The sequence below is a fragment of the Anguilla rostrata genome, chromosome 14, assembly GCF_018555375.3.
Source record: "Anguilla rostrata isolate EN2019 chromosome 14, ASM1855537v3, whole genome shotgun sequence".
NCBI lineage: Eukaryota > Metazoa > Chordata > Actinopteri > Anguilliformes > Anguillidae > Anguilla > Anguilla rostrata.
The window spans coordinates 24,302,523-24,323,829 of record NC_057946.1 but is presented as its reverse complement, the minus strand read 5'-3'; the positions used below and the strand labels follow the sequence as shown (position 1 = coordinate 24,323,829).

Below are 21,307 nucleotides of genomic sequence, written 5' to 3'. Positions count from 1 at the left end.
CTGATGTCTCCCGCTTTTGTTTCATTTTCTCTAACTTTGCCACGACTTCGCCCAGTCTTAGTCATCACCTGGAATTACACGTTTCGTTAACAATCAATTGATAACAGTTCATTTAACTTAGCAGGAAATTTGTCAAGGAAATGACCTCAGATTTCCTGGACAGATAAGATAATCAGCAGTGACATCATACACTAAAGACGAGTGAGCCGCTTCCTGATGCATGCCCAAGCTGGTACTACCTCCATGATTCACAGATTTGGGGGGGGGGGGTGGACCATGAGTAGCTCCTCTCTTTCTCCACACTTTCCTCCTTTCATCACTCTGGGACAGGTTAATACTCATCTCATCTGTCCATAAGACCTCGTTCCAGGACTGTGGTTTTCTAATGTACTCTAATAAATAATTTTTTTAAAGCAAACTGTAACCTGGCTGTTCTGTTCTTGAAGCTTACCAGTGGTTTGCATCTTTGGTGACCCCTCTGAAGTTATGTTGGTGTAGTATGGCACTGTGTGAATGGATGTGTGGAAAAGCATTGAAGACGGTGATACAATTTCTGTTTTTTTGTCTCTATACCTCAGCACGTTGGATTTGAAATAAAACAGCGAGTGTGAGGATAAAGTGCAGACTGTCGGCTTTAATTTGAGCTTATTTACACCCTGTGCTTTAACCTGTTTTATTTCAAATCCGAATAAAATGAGTACAGAGCCAAAACAACAACATTTTGCCCATTTAAACTGTATATTACCGTGTGTATTATTGGTCACTATAATATGGCTGTATCTATGTGCAAATATGTGGCTGATGTTTTCACGGAGGGGTTTGGAAACCATGAGTGTTCTCGGTTGATAAGGCGATGGCTGTGGAGGGAGGCGCGGCTGATAACTCTCCAAGGTGCTGGAACGCTCGCGGTGCTGCCCCTTGTGATAGATTACTTTCTGTTTTCGGTGTGGTGATGTGTCAGTGTGTGACTGTCATGTGCAAAGGGCTGATCTGTGTACCGCATAAACACAACTGTGTATAAATCCCAAAGGCGGGCTTTTGTGTCATGGGACAAGCTTAGTTTCACTAATTGACTGCAGTCTGTTGACTCGTGCAAGCTTGTGACTTGTGATAAACAATAGTTACGCCACAGTTGCCAAGTTCACCGACTGTTTAAAACTGTGTCAAAGATGAGACTTAAAATTTAGGCTTGCTTAGAATAAAACAAGCAATAGATCAAAGCTCACCTGTTGGAACTTGCACATAAATGTAGTTCTATTAGAAAGAAAGAAAAGAGTCATTTGTAAAATTTGAAAAAATCAGAAAGAAAAATCTGGTGACCTAAAGTGGACCGACTTGGCTGTGCTTCCCCTGCAACTCCAGAAACCGAGACGGAGATGCTTTTTATTACATGTAAAACATTTTGTTAATGTGCAACTAAATGTTTTTCCCTAAAATAATATAAATAATAAATACATTACCGCTCAAAAGTTTGGGGTCACCCAGAAAATTTCATGTTTTCTATGAAAACTCATACTTTTATTCATCAAATGAGTTCCAAAATGAATAGAAAATATAGACAAGATATGGACAAGGTTAAAAATAATGATTTTTACTTGAAATAATTTTGTCCTTCAAACTTTGCTTTCATCAAAGAGTCCTCCATTTCCAGCAATTACAGCCTTGCAGACCTTTGGCATTCTAGCTGTCAATTTGTTGAGGTAATCTGAAGAAATTTCTCCCCATGCTTCCTGAATCACCTCCCACAAGCTGCATTGGCTTGATGGGCACTTCTTACGTACCATACGGTCAAGCTGCTCCCACAACAGCTCAATAGGGTTGAGATCTGGTGACTGCGCTGGCCACTCCATTATAGACAGAATACCAGCTGACTGCTTCTTCCCTAAATAGTTCTTCCATAGTTTGGAGCTGTGCTTTGCGTCATTGTCCTGGTGTAGGAGGAAATTGCCTCCAGTTAAGCACCATCCACAGGGTATGGCATGGTGTTGCAAAATGGAGTGATAGCCTTCCTTATTCAAGATCCCTTTTACCCTGTACAGATCTCCCACTTTACCAGCACCAAAGCACCCCCAGACCATCACATTTCCTCCACCATGCTTGACAGATGGCGTCAAGCACTCCTCCAGCATCTTTTCATTTGTTCTGCATCTCACAAACGTTCTTCTGTGTGATCCGAACACCTCAAACTTCAATTTGTCTGTCCATAACACTTAATCACATAATCTTCCTCTGTCCAATGTCTGTGTTCTTTTGCCCATCTTAATCCTTTCCTTTTATTGGCCAGTCTCAGATATGGCTTTTTATTTGCTACTCTGCCTAGTAGGCCAGCATCCTGGAGTCGCCTCTTCACTGTTGACGTTGAGACTGGTGTTTTGCGGGTACCATTTAATGAAGCTGCCAGTTGAGGACCTGTGAGGCGTCTGTTTCTCAAACTAGAGACTCTGATGTACTTGTCCTCTTGCTCAGTTGTGCACCCGGGCCTCCCACTTCTTTTTCTATTCTGGTTAGAGCCAGTTTGCGCTGTTCTGTGAAGGGAGTAGTACACACCCTTGTATGAGATCTTCAGTTTCTTGGTAATTTCTCGCATGGAATAGACTTCAAGTTCTTTTTTTCTGGCCATTTTGAGACTATAATCAAACCCACAAATGCTGATGCTCCAGATACTCAACTAGCCTAAGGAAAGCCAATTTTATTGCTTCTCTAATCAGCACAAAAGTTTTCAGTTGTGCTAACATAATTGCACAAGGGTTTTCTAATGATCAATTAGCCTTTTAACACGATAAACTTGGATTAGCCAACACAATGTGCCATTGGAACACAGGAGTGATGGTTGCTGAAAATTGGCCTCTGTACGCCTATGTAGATACTTCCATTAAAAATCAGCCGTTTCCAGCTATAATAGCCATTTACCACATGAACAATGTCTAGACTGTATTTCCGATCAATTTAATGTTATTTTAATTGGAAAAAAGTGCTTTTCTTTCAAAAATAAGGACATTTCTAAGTGACCCCAAACTTTTGAGCGGTAGTGTACATTCCATATTCACTATGTTCATTTTTTGTTTCCTGTTCTTCATTACTGTTCATTACAATTGTTAATCTATGCATGGTTTGTGTGTTTTGCTTTGAGAATCTAAATGTCAGGAAATTCAGCAGGAGAACAGTAAAAGTGCATCGGCTGAGCAGCAGCGCCCTCTACCGTCCGTATAATTTTTACGTCTTTTGATTGTGCTTAAGCTTCGACCGAGTTCCTCAGCAGCGGACGTTCTCCCAAAGAAAGAAAACTGGATCCTCACAAGTGTTTTAGTTGATTTGGGTGCTACTGGTTTTCTTTCTCGCTGAAGCTCCCATGCACAACCATGCACGCACGCTGCCATCTGAGTACCATGTGCAACGTTCTCACAGCTGTCATGAAAATACAAGCAGGCTTATGTAAAAAAAAATTAAAAAAAACTAAACATTTTGACCCTCATCATACAGTAGATATCTTAAAATATTAACAATGTGCACAAATTAGTACTTTTCCTCAGAATTATTTTGATCTATAACTTTCCCCACACGACAGTCAGTTAGTCTGCCCCCTGGTGGTATGATGTGGAAACAATGTCCAGTGATGATACATGGGATTATGCTCCAAACGTTCTGTTAAACAGAAGAACTTATTGGATTGTTTTGAATTTGCACTGGCACTTAAAAAGGTAACATTGTTTGAGGTTAAAAATGCTGAATCTAACACTCAGGTGCACATTTGCCTTCCTAAAGGAACAGTGTTTAGATTTCTATTCACATAAGTGGAAAACACTGAAGGGGAAAAAGGTTTATACATTATGCTAAATATTGTGTTACTTCCCCTGTTCAGGAAGTGAGGTCATTAGTGAAATCAGGTGGTGTAGTGTATGGCTGGAGCAAATACCTGCAGACACAGGTATGAATGTATGTGAAGATATTTATGATTAACAGCCATCTTTGAAGACATTTATTATGAAAATCTCTTTCTGTGAAAAACACAAATGTTCATGACTATTTTTACATTTAAAAATGAAAAAGCAAACTTTAAAGAAGGCATTTTGTATTCATATTTTAAATCATATTTTTTTCAAATTTTTCAAAAACTATGGAAAAACTGAATGAAAATATGTTGGAAGACCTGTATGATGATTGACTACATGGCCAAAAGTATGTGGGCACCCCAACATCACACGCATATGTGTTTGTTGAACTCCAAAACCATGAGTGTTAATATGGAGTTAGTACCTACCCCCTTTGCTGCTATAACAGCCTCCACTCTACTGGGAATGCTTTCCACTAGATTTTGGAACACGGCTTCGCTTCCAATCAGCCACAAGAACATTAGTGGGATCGGGCGCTGATGTTGAGCAATATAAGATGTTGTGCAGTCGGTGTTCCAGTTCATCACAAAGATGTTTGATGAGGTTCAGGTCAGGGCCAGGACTCTGCGCAGGCCAGTCAAGTTCCACACTTCATGGCTGAGCTGTTGTTGCTCCTAGATGTTTCCATTTTACAATAACAGCACATACAGTTGACCGTAGAAACTCTCGCAGGGCAGAAAAACTTTTTTTTTAAAAACAACAACATGGGAAAACAAAAGTCTCCAAAGCCTAAATGTTTTTTAATTTTTTTATTCAGGTGGACGGGAAATTATGTTTATGCAATGGCCATAATACAGTAAATGCATGTAAACTTTTGGAGACGTTTATGAGAAACATCTGCTTCAAAATACCATAAATTGTTCATTCAGATTCAGACTGGGCTTGCGTTGGTTGCAAATGGGGGCAAAAGTAACAATGGTGGCACCCTAGTTTGGGCTTCATGTTCCAGTGAGTATTCGCCATAGCAAATGAATGAGTGATGTCATCATCACCTTGTCCATTTTTTATATGGCCTATGATTCAGATGGATAGGTGACAAATCATGGTGCAAAAAAATGTGTTTGGAGACATTTATGAGGAAAAGTCTTTCTCATGCAAAAACTGTAAACTCAAAAACCGGACTAAAGTAAAAATTCCAAATATGTATTTTTTTCATTCAGATGGATTGGAAATCACGCTTATTCAACAATAAAAAACACACTAGCTTTAAATAAGGAGAAGCAGCTTGCTAAGTTTAGTTTATTGGGCCAGAAGATTATAAAGTTTTTTCATAGTGTTAAAGTGTTTTATGCTTTATGCAACAGCTGTGGGAAATTCTAGTTTGTGAAAAACAACAAAACAATAAAAAGATATGACTATGTCCTAATCCTTAACTTAGTCAGAGAATTGCAGAGACAATGTTCACCTGTATTCTCTACATGCCACATGAATAAACAACACATTGGTTAGGATTAGGGTTAGGGTTTGGGGTGTGGTTAGGGTTAGGGTTAGGGTTTAGGCTGGTGTTAGGGTTTGGGTTAGGGTTGGGTTTGGGGTAAGGGTTAGCGTTAGGGTTACAGCTAGGATTAGGGTTAGGTTTGCAGCGAGGGTTAAGGTAAGGGTTACAGGTAGGGTTAGGGTTTCAGATAGGGTTTCTGGTAGGGTTAGGGTTAACATTTCAGTTGGGTTAGGTTTAGGGTTAGGGTTACAGCCAGGGTTAGGGTTAGTGTTACGGTTACAGCTAGAGTTAGGGTTAGGGTTAGGGTTACAGCTAGGGTTAGGCTTAGGGTTAGCATTACAGCAAGAGTTAGGGTTAGGGTTACAGCTAGGATTAGGCTTAGGGCTAGGGTTACAACTAGTGTTAGGGTTAGGGTTAAGGTTTCAGCTAGGGTTAGGGTTAAGGATAAAGTTACAGCTAGAGTTAGGCTTAGGGTTAGGGTTACGGTTTCAGCTAAGGTTAGGGTTAAGGTTAGGGTTACAGATAGGGTTAGGGTTTGGGGTACAGCTAGAGTTAGAGTTAGGGTTAAAGCAAGTGTTAGGGTTAGCGTTAGGGTTACAGCTAGGGTTTGGGATACAGCTAGGGTTAGGGTTAGGGTTACAGCTCGGGTTAGGGTTAGGGTTACAGCCTAGATTAGAGTTAGGGTTACAACTAGGGTTAGGAATCGAGTTAGGGTTTCAGCAAGGGTTAGAGTTAGGGTTACAGCTAGGGTTAGGGTTAGAGTTACAGCTAGGGTTAGGGGTTTGGGTTACAGCTAGGGTAAGGCTTAGGGTTACAGCTAGGGTTAGGGTTAGGGTTTCAGCTAGGGTTAGGGTTAGGGTTACAGCTAGGGTTAGGGTTAGGGTTAGGGTTACAGCCAAGATTAGGGTTAGGGTTAGGGTTAGGGTTTCAGCTAGGGTTAGGGTTAGGGTTACAGCTAGGTAGGTTAGGGTTTAGCTAGGTTGGTTACAGCTAAGGTTAGAGTTAGGCTTACAGCTAGGGTTAGGGTTACAGTTAGGGTTAGGGTTAGGGTTACAGGTAGGGTTAGGGTTAGCCTTACAGCTAGGGTTAGGGTTTCAGCTAGGGTTAGGGTTAGGGTTTCAGCTAGGGTTAGTGTTAGGGTTAGGGCAACAGTTCATTTTTAAATTTCTTTTATTATTTAAACCTCATTGGTAACTGTATAAATTGACAATCACACTGCTGAAGGGCATTTTCTTACAAGTGATTAAGGTTAGGGTTACAGCTGAGGTTATGGTTAGGGTTACAGACATGATTTGGGGTTAGGGTTACAGCTAGGGTTAGGGTTAGGGTTTCAGCTAGGGTTAGGCTTAGGGTTAGGGTTACAGACTGGGTTAGGGTTAGGGTTACAGTTAGAGTTAGGGTTAGGGTTACAGCTAGGGTTAGGGTTAGGGTTAGGTTACAGCTAGGGTTAGGGTTTGGGTTTCAGCTAGGGTTAGGGTTAGGGTTAAGGTTTCAGCTAGGGTTAGGGTTAGGGTTAGGGCAACAGTTTATTTTTAAATTTCTTTTATTATTTAAATCTCATTGGTAACTGTATAAATTGACAATCACACTGCTAAAGGATATTTTCTTACAAGTGATTTTGAAATTGACAGTATGATTATTAGCAGCAATGCATGGAAATGTGTTAAATCACACAATTTGTATAAAGTTGTGAAAATGTAAAACTGCAATATATAAATGAAATTATTGTCAGCATGCAGAAATGTTGAATCATCAGAAAGTTATGTGGAATGATTGAAACGAGCATCTGAACAACACTCAACAGTCCACGATATTTACTAGGGTTGGTCCATCTTTATTTACCAGCGTTAAACAAATACTACTGTATTGATTGTATCTACCTAAAGAAAATGTCAGGCTGATGCATTTTGTTCATGTTGATCTAACAAAAATTTTAAAAATTATGAAAAGAATTTCCACATAATTAAATGTCTTTCTTTAAGGATTAAGCAATTTTGTTGGTCCAACTTAATTTAATAATGTTGGTTCAACTTAATTTACTATGGTAGGTTCAACTTAATTTTCTAAGATTGGTTCAACTTAATTTACTGGGATTGGATCAACTTAATTTACTGGAGTTGGTTCAACTTAATTTATGAGAGTTGGTTCAACTTAATTTACTGGGGATGGTTCTACTTAATTTACTAGGTTGGTTCAACTTAATTTACTTAGGTTGGTTCAACTTTATTCACTGGTGTTGGTTTAACGTTATTTTCTAAGGTTGGATCAACTTAATTTACTGGAGTTGGTTCAACTTAATTTACTGGGGTTTGTTTCATGTTATTTTCTAAGGTTGGTCCAACTTAATTTACTAAGGTTAGTTCAATTTAATTTACTAGGTTGATTCAACTTAAAGTTACAATCTTGAAGATTTCCGTTTCGTTCTCTTTGGCGGTACCAATGGCGAGAAGCGGTAATTGCAGGTGTGTTTTTGGACCTCACTTCCCATAGATCCAACCGGATCCAACCAGTGTCGCCTGTGTGAGGTCAGTCAGTTGGCACCTGGGCCACGCCAACTATAACACTTACTATTTACTGAATAAAAAATGGTTGTTATAAATGTAATGTTATGTACATACTCATCCATTGTCTAAAATTAGGCTAACTTAAGCTGTCTTTACACTGCTGAGCCAGGTTAAAATGCCTGGGGTAGAATTAGTGATGATCAATTTCCACAAACGTTCTTTATCCACCTTTTGCCCGGTATGAACATCTTTACAGTGCAGTGGAGAATTTGCAGGATTTGCTGTGGCTCGTGCAATTATATATCTTGTGCGCAATAAACAGTCTTTTTCGTGAATGATTGTTGCGTGATATTTTTGAAACAACGGCTTTGCAAAATGTTACCTTTGGTGTTTCTAGTTTTGCTAGCTAAACTGTTCGAGGATAAAGCTGAGCTGGGTGTTAAATTAGCAATCAGAACAAGAAGAATAAAACAAAAACAAAGGAGATTTCATCAAAAAAGGGCATTAAGGCTGAAGGAACATATGAGGAAGCGTAATAAAACAATAACAACGCTAATCCATACTGCCATATTCTTTTATTTAGTTTTTCTGGCTTGACATCTTTACACAGAAATCAGACCCAGCTCTACTCCACCTATACCTTGGCTTTATTCCGATCATTATGAACTTGATGGCAATGTAAATAACGGTAACGATAAGGCCAGTTCAGATCAATGATTCGCAACGAGACAAAACTGTTTTAGAATGTTGCAGAGAAAACTGCCTGGGGTCTCAAAAGACCCAACTTGTCAAATTGCCAAGTGCAGTTTTAGAACGTTTACAATCAGATGTCTTGGAATTTTGCAAGTTGCATCCAGTCTCATTGCAAATCACTGATCTGAACTGGCCTTTAGTTAGCTACACTGCAACATGGCAACAAGGTAGCATTGCATTCGAGAGACGGTTTTCAACGTTGGTACCGGTCGGTAGCCTTAGCTAACGTTTTTTATAATTGTTAGCTGACATTAGATTGTGTTATTTACATTAGCTAGCTAGCTAGCTAATGCAACGTTAACTGATATGAGAGATGGATACTGTGCGCAACGTTGTCTAAACTAATGTTGCCTTTCTTGACATGGTCCGGTGGCTAGCGTTAGCTGTGCAAATAGCTATGTAATTTAGTAACGTTACATTGTCATCAAATGTAATACGAAATCTACATCAACAAATAATATGACCTCTCATGTTACACAAAATTTTAGGTCAGGTTCCATAACCCCCCCCCCCCGCTTCTCTGTTGTAGTAGGCAGATATATATGGCAGACACCGGAAAAAAAAGTACGCCACTCACACACAAGTGAATTGAAGAGCGAGCCTGTTGCGTTAGCTCCGCCTACCCTCTCTGGCGGACCAACCACTGATGTGTGATGGAAAATACGTCACTAACTGTGCGTCGCTTGTGATTTTTTCCCGGGAATGTCGCCACAGACACCCAGGTCTTTAATCATAAATAATAATAATAATAATAATAATAATAATATAAATTAATATAATAATATGCTTAATCACCATTGTTTTATCTAATTTGGCGATAGATAGTGACTTAACAGATATTTATTTTAATGAAAATATTCGAGATTATTACTTCAATTTGCTTGGGTTGGTTCAACTTAATTTACTGGGGTTGGATCGACTGAATTTACTGGAGTTGGTTCAACTTAATTTACTAAGCTTGTCCAAAAATGAAAAATTGCAAAAACTCTAAATATGCCATTTCCTCATTCAGATGGATGAGAAATCATATTTATTCAGCAACCACACTGCAATAAATCATGGAAAATGTGTCAAGACATTTATAATGAAACATCTATTTCAGTGGAAAATCAGCAAAAATAAATGAGATTATAGTCTTTTGTCCAAAACGCATATAAATTGCACACAATCTAAATTTGATTTTACCATTCAGATGGACAGTAATTCGGGTTTATTGAACAACCATAATGAAATAAATGAATGAACAGTCCTTTGATGACATTTATTATAGAAATCTCGGTGAAAAAAAGCAAAGTTCATATGACTGTTTTATGCCATTACCTGCAGTAGATTGTCCAAATCAAGCCTGCTGGCTTTCCTTCATACAAAGAAATATGCTCACATGGCAAAAAACTGTTATTCAGGATTACATATTACATTCTCCCAAATAAATTCATACAAAAACACTTTGAGTTAATCTCTTAGAAGTATATACACACATTCTCTTTGTCCTATCATTGATACGCACTAAAAATCCACCATCTATACATAATATTATTATCGGTTCATTTTAACAGTGAACATGACCACTCCTACTGTGCCCCCTGGTGGTATTTCAGCAAACTTTTAGACTGCATACCACATTTAAATTCGGGAAAAAAGGATTTTTTATATTAATACATACATTCATTCACATTATCATCAATGCAAAATCGCAGATCTGAATGTCTAAATTTGATCCAAGGCTTTATAAAGAATAACTGAGTGACCAACGCTACTATCCATGCAACAGTAACAAATATACACAATAAATAATATTCTGGGAGTAACACCTCTACACTGTAACATTAGAAACAAATTATGTCCTCTGGTGACCTTATGTACCATTATTAATAAAACAACAAACTTGAGTCTTAATTACATAATTGCAGTCATTGTCATTAATTCTAGCCAAATTCCCTTCTTGATCCAGATGTCAGATTTCTTGTGCTTCGTCTATAAATCAGCTGTTATGCCAAGTGGATAAGTGGACACATCACATGCTGCTGACTTGTTACTTCAAAAATAGTATTTTAGTAACTGCACTGACATATGATGTCTACCCACGCAGTTCCCAGATTGTGCAAAAAGAACAAAATTTGCATTCATACAAAGAAGCACTGATTGCTTATTGTTTCATTTTTGAATATCAGGCAAAAGACATATAGACAAACACTAATCACTGTGTCTCAGGCCAAACACCACGCTTGTGTTCATTTGTATCTTGCACAACACAGGGTTCTTCCCAAGGTAACGCAAACTCCTCTTCCTCATCACACATGCTTGCCACAGAATGGACATGTGACGTGCTGATAATGACATCACAGTTGTGCATTTTGCATCTATTTACTTCCCAGTGCAGATGCTGGAATGTCTCTTCCACCCCACATGTACTTGATATCCGTGATAGGCTACAAAAGGGATAACTTCATCTCTGATTGGCTCAGAGATATATCTTGATCTTTGATTGGCCTGGGTTGCTAATGAGTCCTTTGTAACCAATATGTAGAATCTGGACAGTAAACTGTTGCCTGTTTCTCTGGTTAGGTCTGAAAATAAACCTTGTCTAAAGTCATTGGCTTAGTGTTCCAGGCCCCTACATTTTCCAGGGCTGTGGGTCTCCAGGACCAGGAATAAAGCAAAACACTTTGGAGTTTTTTGGTTCACAGTAAAACAGAGCTGCAGTTAACTGGAGCTCTGAATGGGTGGGGCATTCAGCAAAGGAGCTGTTGCGCCCGGGGTCTGTAGGGGCTCTATCTGGGGGCCCATGTAGTGCCCTCAGGTCTGTAGGGACTGTGTCCGGGGGACCCTGTAGGCATTATTTGGGGGAGGGGGGGTGCTGGAGAAACTATGAAGGTCTGAAGCCCGAGTGTGCTGTGTGGTGAGGGTGGGGGGCCCTGGAGCTCAGTGGAGCAGTGTGGTGGGGGCCCTGGAGCTCAGTGGAGCAGTACGGTGGGGGCCCTGGAGCTCAGTGGAGCAGTGTGGTGGGGGCCCTGGAGCTCAGTGCAGCAGTGTGGTGGGGGGCCCTGGAGCTCAGTGGAGCAGTGTGATGCTGTGGTCCGCCACGGCGCAGGCCGGCAGGAGTGGGGCGGTGAATTTGTGGTAGACGGTGTGGAAGACGGCGCGCGACTCCGGGTCGTAGAACAGCAGGGTCTGGCCCGGCCAGTCCAGCAGCACCCCGACCGTCTCGGGCTTGGTGAGCATGCGCAGCGGGAGGTTGGCCTTGGCCTGCTGCGTGCAGACACTGAGGCGAAGCTCTGCTCACTCAGCCCAGAAGTGGGTCCGAAGGCGTGAGCACAGGCCCAGCGGAGCGCGGGGCGTACTGGGCGTGAGCCCGGCAGAAGTCGGTCGCTGGTCCTCAGGGAGAGCGGGTGATGGCGCCTCATTGGCCCGGAGACCTGGAGAGGAGATCCACAATGCCTCCAGTCCCAAACTAGGTGGTCTGCAGCCTGAATAGCCAGGGACCCCCGACCTTCGACAAAAAGGACGAAGCTTCTGCCTCACCTCCAGCACCCAGCAGTGGGTACCCGGAGGGACCGTCACAGCAGGGTTGGCCAGGGGAGCGCGCCAGGTCGTACTGGGGCGACCGCAGCCGCTGGGCAGGAAGCAGGTGCTTCCAGAGGGAGGCAGTGCTGATGTGGCCGCAAATCAGGCCTCCAGGGGAACCTGGAGAGACAGAAGAGACTCAAACCTAAAGTGGCCCAAAATGCACGCAACACTCTAAGTGTGGTCTGACAAAGGTTATATAAATATAACGAGAAACTTCCTTTGAATTACACCTACAGCACAATGCTTGGATCCTGATCCTCTGAACAGCTAATAATCTAGAGTCAACCATACCCAACAGCAGTACTGACTTGAGGGACCTGACAGTGGTACTGACCTGATGGACCTGACAGCGGTACTGACCTGAGGGACCTCACAGCAGTACTGACCTGAGGGACCTCACAGCAGTACTGACCTGAGAGACGCGACAACAGTGCTTACCAGAGGTACCTCACAGCAGTACTGACCTGAGAGACGCGACAGCAGTGCTTACCAGAGGTACCCTACAGCAGTACTGACCTGAGAGACCCAACAGCAGTACTGACCTGAGGGACCGATTGGCAGTACTGACCTGATAGCAGTACTGACCTGAGGGACCTGATAGCAGTACTGACCTGAGGGACCTGACAGCAGTAATGACCTGAGGGACCTGACAGTGGTACTGACCTGAGGAACCCTACAGCGGTACTGACCTGAGGAACCCTACAGCAGTACTTACCTGAGGGACCCTACAGAAGTACTGACCTGAGGAACCCAACACCAGTACTGACCTGAGGAACCCTACAGCAGTACTGACCTGAGAGACGCGACAACAGTGCTTACCAGAGGTACCTCACAGCAGTACTGACCTGAGAGACGCGACAGCAGTGCTTACCAGAGGTACCCTACAGCAGTACTGACCTGAGAGACCCAACAGCAGTACTGACCTGAGGGACCGATTGGCAGTACTGACCTGATAGCAGTACTGACCTGAGGGACCTGATAGCAGTACTGACCTGAGGGACCTGACAGCAGTAATGACCTGAGGGACCTGACAGTGGTACTGACCTGAGGAACCCTACAGCGGTACTGACCTGAGGAACCCTACAGCAGTACTTACCTGAGGGACCCTACAGAAGTACTGACCTGAGGAACCCTACAGCAGTACTGACCTGAGTAACCCAACACCAGTACTGACCTGAGGAACCCTACAGCAGTACTGACCTGAGTGACTCAACACCAGTACTGACCTGAGGGACCTGATAGCAGTACTGACCTGAGGAACCCTACAGCAGTAATGACCTGAGGGACCTGACAGTGGTACTGACCTGAGGGACCATACAGCAGTACTGACCTGAGTGACTCAACACCAGTACTGACCTGAGGGACCTGACAGTGGTACTGACCTGAGGGACCTGACAGTATGGTGTTGGCCCAGAGGGCCTGTAGCAGGCGGCTGTTGCTGCAGCCTGGGTCCAAATTCAGCTGTTCCGTGTCCCGGGGCTCGCCTACTCCTTCTGCCTCTTCCACCCTGAGACACACCCACAAGGCATTACATCACTTTACATCACATTCATTCACATCACATCACATTCAGTTAGCAGACAATTAGTGAATTATAAGAGAGCAAAAGTGCATTCACTAATGAGCAATAGTTCCAGACTTGCCTGCATTCTCAGACCAGGAAGTAAAGAAGCAACATCACAAAAGCACAGTTAACTATGCTAACCACAATCTATTATTATGGATGCAAACAGATTACATCCAGATCAAGCTCTAAAAACATAACACCATAAAAGCTCTAGAGAGAGGCATCATGGGTGATTAATATTTGGGGTACTAAGTTTCTTTACCAGGGACTGATGAGCAAACCAAAAACTACTAGATACACATGAAACTGGCCAGGATTCATGACATTCACATCCGCACATATGTGGCCATAGTGAATTTTTAATCAAAACTTTGGAATGTTCAGCTGTGCACAACATGACCACATGGGTCCACAAAAAAGAACACGACCTCATGGGTCCACAAAAAAGAACACGACCACATGGGTCCACAAAAAAAGAACACGACCTCATGGGTCCACAAAAAAGAACACAACCACATGGGTCCCTGTGGAAGAACACGACCACATGGGTCCACAAAAAAAGAACACGACCTCATGGGTCCACAAAAAAGAACACAACCACATGGGTCCCTGTGGAAGAACACAACCATATGGGTCCACAAAAAATAACACCACAACATGGGTCCACAAAAAGGAACACCACCACATGAGTCCCTGTGGAAGAACACAACCATATGGGTCCACAAAAAATAACACCACAACATGGGTCCACAAAAAGGAACACCACCACATGGGTCCCTGTGGAAGAACACAACCATATGGGTCCACAAAAAATAACACCACAACATGGGTCCACAAAAAGGAACACCACCACATGGGTCCCTGTGGAAGAACACAACCATATGGGTCCACAAAATATAGAACACAACCACACAGGTCTTAATGTAAGAACACAACCACACAGGTCTTAATGTAAGAACACAACCACACAGGTCTTAATGTAAGAACACAACCACACAGGTCTTAATGTAAGAACAGGACCATGTGTGCAGCCGAGCTGATTGGCTGCAGAAATCCCAGCCCCAGGCACACCGACCCCACTCTGCACCGTGGAGAACTTTGCTTTAGTGAAATGCAGCACTTGGGAAGATTTTTAAGCTCAATTTATTATATTAAATTATTACATTATATCCACACAAGAATTTTATAATCCCATCCAATAATTTGTGACAAAATGTGCAGGCACTTCTAAGGAAGGTAAAGTCTGTTTCCTTTTGTTGCCTCTTAGTATAAATATTTGAATGTATTTACAAGGGGGGGGGGGGTGGACCTCATGCACTGAATTTCAGCACTAACCTTTCTGCTATTTTCTGACCGGAGACCTGTAGGGTGGAAGAAAAGAATCAAAGGAAAAACTATCATCATCATCATCATCATCATCATCATCATCATCATCAGCATCGTCATCATCATCATCGTGACTGCTGTGCCATTCCTCTCTCTATCCAATACTCAGTGTTGTAACAGAAATGTTCAGTGAATTAAGATGTAAGTCAAAAACAGCACATCACAAAACAAGTAATGATAATAACTATAGTTATTAATACTCTTATAACCACTACTACTACTACTACTAATAATAATTATAATAATACATTATAACTACAATTTTATCTCTCCATTCTCTATTTGCTCCTCCTATAACCATGCCTCTGTCCATTTCCCTTCACTCCTCTTCACCCTACTCCAGCCCCCCCCCCCCCCCCCCCCCATGTGAGGCTGGTGTGTATCTGAGTGTGTAAGTGTGTGTGTAAGTGTGTGAGAGTGTGCACCAGGCTGGTGTGTATCTGACTGTGTAAGTGTGTGAGTGTGTGCACCAGGCTGGTGTGTATCTGAGTGTGTAAGTGTGTGTGTGTGCACCAGGCTGGTGTGTATCTGAGTGTGTGAGTGTGTGTGAGTGTGTGCACCAGGCTGGTGTGTATCTGACTGTGTAAGTGTGTGAGTGTGTGCACCAGGCTGGTGTGTATCTGAGTGTGTAAGTGTGTGAGTGTGTGTACCAGGCTGGTGTGTATCTGTGTGTGTAAGTGTGTGAGTGTGTGTGTGTACCAGGCTGGTGTGTATCTGAGTGTGTAAGTGTGTGTGAGTGTGTGTACCAGGCTGGTGTGTATCTGAGTGTGTAAGTGTGTGTGTGTGCACCAGGCTGGTGTGTATCTGTGTGTGAGTGTGTGAGTGTGTGTACCAGGCTGGTGTGTATCTGTGTGTGTAAGTGTGTGATTGTGTGTGAGTGTGTGTACCAGGCTGGTGTGTATCTGAGTGTGTAAGTGTGTGAGTGTGTGTACCAGGCTGGTGTGTATCTGTGTGTGTAAGTGTGTGAGTGTGTGTACCAGGCTGGTGTGTATCTGAGTGTGTAAGTGTGTTGTGTGTGTACCAGGCTGGTGTGTATCTGAGTGTGTAAGTGTGTGAGTGTGTGCACCAGGCTGGTGTGTATCTGAGTGTTGAGTGTGTGTACAGGTGTGTGTATCTGAGTGTCTGAGCGGTCCTCACTGCGAGCTGGGAGTCGTCCATGTGAGGCTGGTGTGTATCTGAGTGTGTAAGTGTGTGTGTAAGTGTGTGTGAGTGTGTGCACCAGGCTGGTGTGTATCTGACTGTGTAAGTGTGTGTGTGTGCACCAGGCTGGTGTGTATCTGTGTGTGTAAGTGTGTGAGTGTGTGTGTGTACCAGGCTGGTCTGTATCTGAGTGTGTGAGAGTGTGTACCAGGCTGGTGTGTATCTGACTGTGTAAGTGTGTGAGTGTGTGTACCAGGCTGGTGTGTATCTGTGTGTGTAAGTGTGTGAGTGTGTGTGTGTACCAGGCTGGTGTGTATCTGAGTGTGTGAGTGTGTGTGAGTGTGTGCACCAGGCTGGTGTGTATCTGAGTGTGTGAGTGTGTGTGAGTGTGTGCACCAGGCTGGTGTGTATCTGAGTGTGTAAGTGTGTGTGAGTGTGTGCACCAGGCTGGTGTGTATCTGAGTGTGTGAGTGTGTGTGAGTGTGTGCACCAGGCTGGTGTGTATCTGAGTGTGTAAGTGTGTGTGTGTGCACCAGGCTGGTGTGTATCTGAGTGTGTAAGTGTGTGTGAGTGTGTGCACCAGGCTGGTGTGTATCTGAGTGTGTAAGTGTGTGTGAGTGTGTGCACCAGGCTGGTGTGTATCTGTGTGTGAGTGTGTGTGAGTGTGTGCACCAGGCTGGTGTGTATCTGAGTGTGTAAGTGTGTGTGAGTGTGTGTACCAGGCTGGTGTGTATCTGAGTGTGTAAGTGTGTGAGTGTGTGTACCAGGCTGGTGTGTATCTGAGTGTGTAAGTGTGTGAGTGTGTGCACCAGGCTGGTGTGTATCTGAGTGTGTAAGTGTGTGTGTGTGTACCAGGCTGGTGTGTATCTGAGTGTGTAAGTGTGTGAGTGTGTGCACCAGGCTGGTGTGTATCTGAGTGTGTGAGTGTGTGTACCAGGCTGGTGTGTATCTGAGTGTCTGAGCGGTCCTCACTGCGAGCTGGGAGTCGTCCATGTGAGTGAGCGTGTGCACCAGGTCGGCGCGCACGTCTGTGAGCGAGGCCAGCGCTTCGGTCCAGTGGGCCCTCTGTGTCAGCAGGCCCTGCTGAATGCGGTCCTGTTCCCGCTGCACCTCCTCCAGGAGTCTCTGCTCCTCCTCCTCCAGGGCCTCCCTCACCAGGCTGATCTGTCCCATCAGTCGCTCCCGCACCCGGCTGGACTCTCCCTGCCCGAAGGAGAGGGGGGGGGGGGAGGATGGGGAACAGAGGGAAGGAGAGACTCATGTTTTCCATAGTCTGATAAGTGTTAGAGACAACTGTGTGTGTATATAAATATAGACATGTCCCTGTGTATGCTGTAAATGTGAATGACTGCATGCATGTGCTATATCTCTATAACTTTCTGCGCAAATTTGTGTGTGCACAAGCATGTGTGAGTGTGTGTATGGGTCTGTGTGTGTGTGTGTGTGTGCATGTGTGTGTGTGAGTGTGTATGTGTGTGTGTCCGGTATCATGCTTACGTGCAGGGCACGCTCCTTGGCTATGAGGGTCTTGTTGACAAAGGTCTCGATCCGCAAAGCCTGCAGCTGAATCTTTTCACACACGTCCACCAACTGGTTCTGTCCGGAACACACAAAACACACACATATATAACACACATATGTACACACACACACACACACACATAGATTGATCCATCCACCATTACTGCTCCTTCTGCATATGCTGGGACACTGCAAAAAAAACCCAATCCACGAGGGAAGGCACAATTCACCCCATCTACAGATACCACCTCTTCCCCCTTCCCACAGATATCCCTTCCCGCTCACAGATACCCCCTCCCCCCCTGCCCACAGCGTGGTCATTCACACCCCCCAGTGTGCTGTACTCCCAGCCACAGTCAGGCCCACAGGATCCACCACAGTCTCTCTCAGCTGGCTCGGCCCAGAGGTGCCACTCCAGAGACAGATGCTCAGTTCTCACCACGGAGGCAGAGGCACTGGAGGGAGCGTGAAGCTGTTAAAGTCCTTCACTGTCCACCGAAGGGTCCATAACAGTCCCGGGCCCACTGAGACTACAGACACACAGGCCGAGCACAAGGGCCACACAACGCATGGAGAAATCCAGGCGTGCGATGGGATCGCCGCTGACCGCCGACCTCACCCTGCAGGGCCAGGTGTAAGCGCTCTTTGGGCCTCAAGAGCAGTGATCCTCATTCCTGGTCCTGGCGGGTCCGCAAGGTCTGCTATTTTTTGTTTTTTAAACAAGCAACCGATTCAGACACAAGAAACCAGTTGAGGTTAGCTAACTGTGTAATTTAATCGATCACGCAAGAGCCAGGAAAACAACAAAAACCAGCACATCCTGTGGGTTGCCAGGACCAGGAATGAAGATTGCTGCTCTTACTATTCTGGTTTAGTGTACCCTATCTATCTGTGGCATCTATCTGAAAAGGGTGTAGCAGTACGACATTGCTCCAACTCACAAACAACTTTAGGTGTTAAACCAGACACGTAAATGCTTGTTTTGTTTTTAAATTTCTTGTCATTGTTAATTTCAAATTCTTGTTTTAGTTATTTATCTTGTTTTATTTTGTGATGTTGTATAGATTTTTGGTCTCAACATACTCAAGGTTCAAAGTTACACATGTTTATTTGCCATAGCATAACAGATAGTCATGCAAACTCTGTAGATGGTCTTGGTTTGGTACAGGTTAAAAAAGTAATCAAATATAAAGAAGGTTTGCTGACTGTTTTACGTCTTGCTTTCTAAATGTAAAAAGCAATACACAAAAGCAACTTTGCATTGCCAATTAGGTAGAGAGAAAGAGGTAAGGTAGAGAGAGAGAGAGAGAGAGAGAGGGATAGGGAGAGAGAGAGAGCGAGAAAACAGATGGGGGGGAGCTATCTGCCCTGGGGGCCTGTTTTCATTCAGCAGCTGACGGGATCAATATCCCTCCCGGTTTAATTTCCCATTCTTCCAGCCTGAACTTCCAGTCTGACTGCATTGGGCTCTGGCTGCAGCAGACATGTGCGTCGTTCCCACAGCCTGGAAGCTCCTTACACCCGACACACGGGAAGACTGACATGCTGAGACTGACTGAGAGACAACTGACTCAGCGTTAAGAGCAGTTTGCCTTAAGCAAGACAAACAAACCTTTGGAGAATTACTTGTTGTAGAGCAGGTTGTTCTACAACAAGTAATTCTCCAAAGGTTTGTTTAGATATGCACAGCACCCATAAACGTCACCTAGATACAAACAGACACACTGGAAAGGTAGTGAACCAAAAGAGCATAAAGATAACGTGTGAATACAAATGCCCAAAAATAATTCTAATTAACTGGTAGTAGTGTAGTATGATGGTTGGGAAACTGGGCTTCGACCTTCAAGGTTGTATAGGTTTGATTCTCAGGTGGGAAACCGCCATTAGGCTATACACTTGAACAAAGCACTTAACCTGCATTGCTACAGTAAGCATCCAGCTGTATTAATTGATTGAAAGGAAGTGAAATGCTTAAAATTAAATAGCATAGTTATAGCATTTATAAAACAGTCATATAAGTAGTGCCAGCAGGGGCAACATAAATTGTATGTTACATAAAGGTGCGGTAAAAATATATTTAGTTAAAATATTATTGTTTTATTATATCATGCACACTCACCCGGACATCAGTAGCTCTTCGGGCGACAGGGGTGACCCTGTGGCCGTGACAGGACCCCACTATTGCGCAGTGCGAACAGACGAGTTTCCCGTCTAATTTACAGAACCAGTCGAGCTCTGATTTATGGACCGCGCACATGGCCGTTCCCTCTGAACTGCTGCTCGTCGCGGCCACCCCACAGTCCAGAGGACTCGCCGTGAACCCGGAGTCCGCCTCCGGGTTGGTGCCGGAGTTAGGCGCACCATTCGCCAAAAGTGCATCTTTGCCCTCGGCAGAGAGAATTCCTGTCCTGGAACCACCATTTGCCAGGTGGCTACCCGAACTGTCGCGACGGGTCTCCAACCCCGGCTCTGAATCGTCGTCCTCCAAGGACACGGCTAACAGCTCGCAGGTCCCAGGCTCACTGCTCATTGCTCCGCCAACGACTTATAAATATATCCGATTAGGCTGGGCAGCCTCGACAAATAAAATAAAACGATAAAGTTAAGGACCTTCTTTAAGTTTCAGCGAACTGACGCAGGTAATTTACAAGTGACAGGTTGTGTACCTGCGACAGGTGAAGAAAGGTACGAATGCGGAAGTAGCGGGCATAATAAAGGTCAGAGCTGTAAAGCAAGTTTAACGGCTGCGACAAAAAGAATGGATTTGGGAAAGAGGGAAATAATAGTAATGTCTATATGCTACTGCGTTTGAGGGAGGCAAAATTTCTACAGAGAATTGTCCTTACACGTAAGATAGTCTCAGAATTTCGGAAGTGAAAATCCGATGACAGTTTGCAAACGCGCTTCAAAGAAATGAGTGGCAACGAATGACTCATTAATGCTTAACTTTTCCTTGGTTTCTTTTCTACGTCATCTGCCTTTTTTTGTGTCACACGGTGATTCCACTGAATGGCGCTCTGGTTTGAACATTTCTATCACTTTGGTCGGCCATATATTTCCCCCATTAAATTATAATTTAAAAAAGCTAATAAATCAGATAGAATTCCAAAACGAACACCATGCACAGCCATTATTCTTAACCTATTTCTTAATGGTCTACCAACGTAGGAGATTAGTCAGTCACCGGAAAAAAGTAAAGTAATAAGATAATAAAAAAGAAAGTTAAAAATTGTAATTCATGGATGAATATTGCCATTATAAATATATCTCAGACAGCCCATGGTTCCATAAATAACCATGATCATCGTGAAAACTGAAAATAATCATAAGAATTAGAGAAAGAAAACAATCCTTTATATGTAGGCCTATTGCTAAATTTGAAGGCCAAACATGCCACCCTAACATTCCGGAACCCTATTGATGTTGGGTAACATAGCCTATAGCTCTCCTTCAGTTGGAAAGACATCAGGTTACTCTTGCCATCACGGTATTACAGGTTACTCGCTTCTCTTGTGCAGAGTAAATTAAGGCTGAATACCGA

At 43.6% G+C, this 21,307-nt stretch overlaps 1 protein-coding gene across 1 annotated transcript; it reads right to left on the bottom strand.

Annotated features, from left to right (window-relative positions):
* Positions 1 to 9,579: 9,579 nt before the first annotated feature.
* On the bottom strand, positions 9,580 to 20,702 carry bspry (B-box and SPRY domain containing). The gene is made up of 8 exons (XM_064308912.1): positions 19,886 to 20,702; positions 17,743 to 17,841; positions 17,218 to 17,448; positions 15,055 to 15,080; positions 13,367 to 13,659; positions 12,487 to 12,564; positions 12,108 to 12,269; positions 9,580 to 11,860 (listed from the first exon to the last, which is right to left on the bottom strand). Exons 1-8 carry the CDS (start codon positions 20,294 to 20,296, stop codon positions 11,637 to 11,639), a joined length of 1,524 nt encoding a protein of 507 aa, XP_064164982.1. The 5' UTR covers positions 20,297 to 20,702; the 3' UTR covers positions 9,580 to 11,636.
* Positions 20,703 to 21,307: the final 605 nt, after the last annotated feature.

Coding starts and splice junctions, on each gene's coding strand:
- bspry (XM_064308912.1), bottom strand. CDS start 20,296: ATGAGCAGTGAGCCTGGGACCTGCGAGCTGTTAGCCGTGTCCTTGGAG. Junction 17,842..19,885: donor GAAGAGCTACTGATGTCCGG/GTGAGTGTGCAT, acceptor TGTTCCGGACAG/AACCAGTTGGTGGACGTGTG. Junction 12,565..13,366: donor TCCCTCAGGTCAGTACTGGT/GTTGAGTCACTC, acceptor CGCGTCTCTCAG/GTCAGTACTGCTGTGAGGTC.